This window comes from Colletotrichum aenigma, assembly GCF_013390185.1.
Source record: "Colletotrichum aenigma strain Cg56 chromosome Unknown KSG_Cg56_contig01, whole genome shotgun sequence".
Classification (NCBI taxonomy): domain Eukaryota; kingdom Fungi; phylum Ascomycota; class Sordariomycetes; order Glomerellales; family Glomerellaceae; genus Colletotrichum; species Colletotrichum aenigma.
The window spans coordinates 1,881,851-1,886,183 of record NW_023500907.1 but is presented as its reverse complement, the minus strand read 5'-3'; the positions used below and the strand labels follow the sequence as shown (position 1 = coordinate 1,886,183).

General features: G+C 55.7%; 1 protein-coding gene across 1 annotated transcript; it reads right to left on the bottom strand.

Moving 5' to 3' along the window:
- Positions 1-2,653: 2,653 nt before the first annotated feature.
- On the bottom strand, positions 2,654-4,069 carry CGCA056_v000493 (uncharacterized protein; the record flags this gene model as incomplete). The annotated part of the gene is made up of 3 exons (XM_037315754.1): positions 2,654-3,278; positions 3,382-3,682; positions 3,868-4,069. The coding sequence occupies 3 exons, from the start codon at positions 4,067-4,069 to the stop codon at positions 2,654-2,656; spliced, it is 1,128 nt and encodes a 375-aa protein (XP_037185925.1).
- Between the last annotated feature and the right edge of the window lie 264 nt (positions 4,070-4,333).

Sequence of the window (4,333 nt, the reverse complement as noted above, 5' to 3'; positions counted from 1 at the left end):
AGTGTATGCTTGCTGCGCGTGAAGCTGCGGTGAGGTGTGTGGTAGATGATTGTTGGTGATGTTGTAGTGGGGTGAAGACAAGCTGCGGTGAGCTGTCTAAGGTGGTATGGAGTGGGTTTTGTAGAGAGCTACAAACGGATTTCAGACGGTCTTCGGTGGTAGATATGAGGTCCGCCAAGGTGAATTGACGTCGTGGCCAAGCATTCACCCAAAAGAGTCGAGAGAGAGGTCAGGCGCAAACCTAAGGTAGGCATAAAACGACATGGAATTTATCTTAAGTCGGAACGGAAAGCGCCACCGGGCTTTATACGCAATGGAGGACAGCCAGGTACCGACGCCATTCGGCAGGCACCTCCTTCCCGACGTTCATTGGATTCAGGTACAGGCGGTTCATGACTGGCACTCAAGGGGACGAATGGCAAGCGGGGCGGGGCACCGCTCCGGAGGGGATGGGGGCCTTGCTTGGCTGTCTCTCTCGCTGGGCTGGGCGAGCTGGTGAGCCGACGACCCCTCCACATTCACATGAAGCTTTTCTTCGCAGACAGCCTGCCTCGCCCAGCAAAAAAGTTGCAACAGCAACACTGGATTGGCCCGAGGTTCGTTTCGCACTCGCACCGCGCCTCGACGCCCACCCCTGGGAACGTTCCATTGCGTTTTTCCATGATCCATGCCCGCGCCCCCAAATCCAGTCCCAAGACCCTGGGTGCAGTGAGATCATGACCGAAAGAATCCGTCTAACTGGCCAATACCTCACGGGCTATCCAATACACGTGTGCGTTTATAGCATCAGACCGTTCTCTGGTGGGCTCTGGGTTCCTCTCCGATTCGCAACTTGACTCGACAATATAGTTACAAATTGTCTTCATTATACCGGCGGGCTTGGTTTATGACCTGTCCAGATCTGCGCAAACAAAATAAACCCCATGATCACAGATTACAACCCCCAAGTTCGAATTCGGTCGCCCAGCCCGTTGCAAGTTGCGAGGGAACGTCGCAACCCGAAGTCCCCGACAACCATCTAAACCCCCCAAGCGGACGACACTCGGCTGTGCGCCCATCACAACCTGGACCAACGTTTCCCAAACAGGCAGCCGAGACATGCAGACGATTGGGGAACAGACGTCAAGTTCCGAGGCTGAGGCGGCAGTGCGGACATGCGAAGACCACCAACGGTCGTCTCTTTTCGCTTCTGATGCAGCCAGCAGTCAGACAGGAATCAGGGGACAGGCTACCCGTCAATCTAAAGCAAGGCACGCACGTCGCATCGCATCACTCTTCACCTAAGCTTCTCATTTCTCACTGCACATCTGTAGAGACGCATATGCGCGCACACCCTCATCCTGCCGGTCTTCCAATGACAGACGACCTACCACGAACCTCGCCCCCTCTCCCCGTCCCGTCTCCCTTACTCTGGCCAGCCAGCGGGAGCTCGGCAAGCCCATCAGCAGAGTTTCCCATCAATCTCGCACGCTGTACGACGGAAAGGTGCAGCGCAGAACACAGACAGATGCAGCAGCTTGGCTTCAATGGGACGGGGCGAGCTGGATGCTTTTTTCAGCTTCGCCTCGGCACATCCCACTCGAGCCTTACCTCGACTACTATTTCCATTCGCCCATAGGGTATATCGCACTAAATAAGCCCGTAGAGACCATCTGGAACTCATTCGTAGCCGCAGTTTGCAAGTGCTACATCTTTACTCCTCCATTGCCCCTCGCTCATCTGCACAAGTCGAACCGTCCCCTCGCCTCCGCGGTCAGCTTCGTACAACGAAAGAGAGCCTCTTCCCACGGCCCAATGCATCGGTCTGGTTACACAGCAGACATTGACAGCTCGTACAGCTCCAGCCGGCCTCGTTCGTGTCGCGTAGTAGGCCCAACCGAGTCGCGCTAGCGAGCTGTCTTGGGTTCGTCACGGGTGACGAATTAGATCGTACCTCGAAAAAGACGTCACAAAGCAAAACCCGCCTTCAAAAAAGAGGTGTCAAAGGAAAACCATCAAGACTCGACCGAACCGATCCAGTCCGCCTCCGATCGCCCGCCTTCCCGTCTCCTCCCCCCGTGTATGTGCCTGACTCCGGCGTCCAAAAAGCCGAGGGACGAGCTTCGAGAAGCACAAAGCTTCTTTATTGCAGCGGGGCCAAGCTCCAACTCCAAATAGGTAGGTAGCTGCCAAGGCAGGAGCATCCCAGCTCGAGTAGTCACAGAGGAAGCTGTCTGCAACGCACCAAAGAAAGGCCCTATGGTGAGCTCCAGATGTTTCAAGACGACCCCGGCAGGCATCCCCTGTCTCTGCCCAATCTGGAGCTTCCGCAGCCCAATTATTCTCATACACACTCACACTCTCACTACAGACAGCACCACTTTGGGGTCTCTTGGATTTTTTGGCCTAACTTTATTGAAGATTACGACCCTCAGAAATATGCCAATGTACATGGCCGGAGCAGCAGAAGAGGAATAAAAGGAAAAGGATATCTTGGTGTTACAATGCCCCGGCTCCCCGCCACTGGCTCCGGGATGCTTCTCGCAAACAAAGGAGCTCAAACAAACGATCCAACTGATATCATGACGCTCCGGCGCGCCGCGGCCCTAAATCTTCGAACCCGGTCGCAAGGTTTAACTCACCCGCACGCTTTTTATGCTTCTAGATCGTTCCGTTACGGCCACCAGTTCATCTTTTTGTAGCTCTCAATCACCTCCTCGATCAGCTCCTTGGTAAGTTTCGGCTTCTCGTACTTGAAACCAACGACGTTTTCCAGGCGGCTGCCGTCCATGCTTAGATCCGTGTCCTTGAGAAGCTCCTTCTCCATAAATGGCGTTAGGGGTCCCGGTCGTGCAATGCCCGCCTTCTCGAGCAGCTCGGCCCACGGGCCCATGAGATCGTCGTTTATGTCGTCGACAACGTTGTCCATGTTGAGGCGTGCAAAGGTGCTGATCAGCTGCCCCTGGAATCCCGTCTGAATCTTAAAGACGTCGCCAATGATCTCGGCCATGACACCCTGCGTGGTCACACCCTTGTCGACAACGTTGAAGGTAGGCACCTTGCCCATAGACTTGTCGTCCCATTTGCTCTTTCCGGCGTCGTACCACGTGGTGATGTCCCAGAGCGCTCGCACAGCGTCCGAAATGTGCACCGTGTTTTGACGGAGGCCCTTGTCCCACAGCCACTTCATTTCATCCTCAAGGTACTGGTAGACACGAGCCATACACAGCGCTGTAGCGACCCATTGCGAGGCATAGGGACCGTAGACGTGTGCTAACCGAACGATAATCAGGTTCAGACTACAGAAAAGGGGTCGAGTCAGCTTCACGAGACATGGAGACGAATGCCGAGATGGCAAATAATAGCTTCCAAGAGGGGCCGGCGAGGCGGCGTTGAACATACCCTTCCATCTTTGCCAGTTCCTCCTCAGCCTGGAGCTTGTAGACAGCAATCTTGCTCCAAGGCTTGATCTTGTCGCCCTCCTTGCTCGGTGAAGAGTCGGCCTTGTAGACCATGCCGGTGCTGAGCTCAACGAAGGCCTTCACCTTGCGCTTGGCGGCCTCCTTGCCGAGGGCAACAGACAGGCCAAGGGATCGCAACTTGTAAACCTCATCCTCTTGAGAATATCTCGTCTCACCGCCGCAATTGAAGACGTAGTCCCACTGTTTGCCGTCGGGCCGGTCGAATATCTTTGCTAGGGCTTCTGCACGAGGGAAAGGAAAAAAGCAAAAAGTTAGCCAAGAAGCGGAATTACAGTGGGTTCTCTGGGGGCGGCAGCAGATGGAAGGTGTCGGCGAGAGGCGAGAGGAAGACAGTACAAGACAGTCGTAGCATAGAAAGGAGGCGGTCTCTAGGGTTCGGTTCGTGGGATTTGTACGGGTGACTTACGTTCTCTGCTTGCATCTGCCTGCATGAACTTGCTGCCGGCGCAGGCGTCTTGGAACTCCGGGGCGAGCCATGCCAATTGGGGCAGGGCCTTGTCGACGACGCGGACGTCTGATGCGAGGTTGTTCTCGTGGATGTAGAGGGCCAGAAAGCGGCCAATGTAGCCCAGCCCCCCGATGATCAGGACTGAGGGTTTCTCGGCCATGTTGAGGAGGGGATGCTTTGGCGAGAGGGGGGAATTCGAGGGTGCGTTATTGCGAGAATGTGTCGTCCAGGAGGAAAGGATGTGTCAAGCGCAAGTTGAACCGGTTGGGCAGAGGGGTTCGAGGTAGCGATTGTGGTGGTGCGGTGCACTGGGCACAGAGCGGTAGACCTAACGGGCAGCGGCGGCGGCGGCGGCGGTCGCGGTAGTGGTGGGTTGGGTAGTGAGAGTGGGTGGTGGACGGCGGGGTTGACGTCTGTCCAAGTC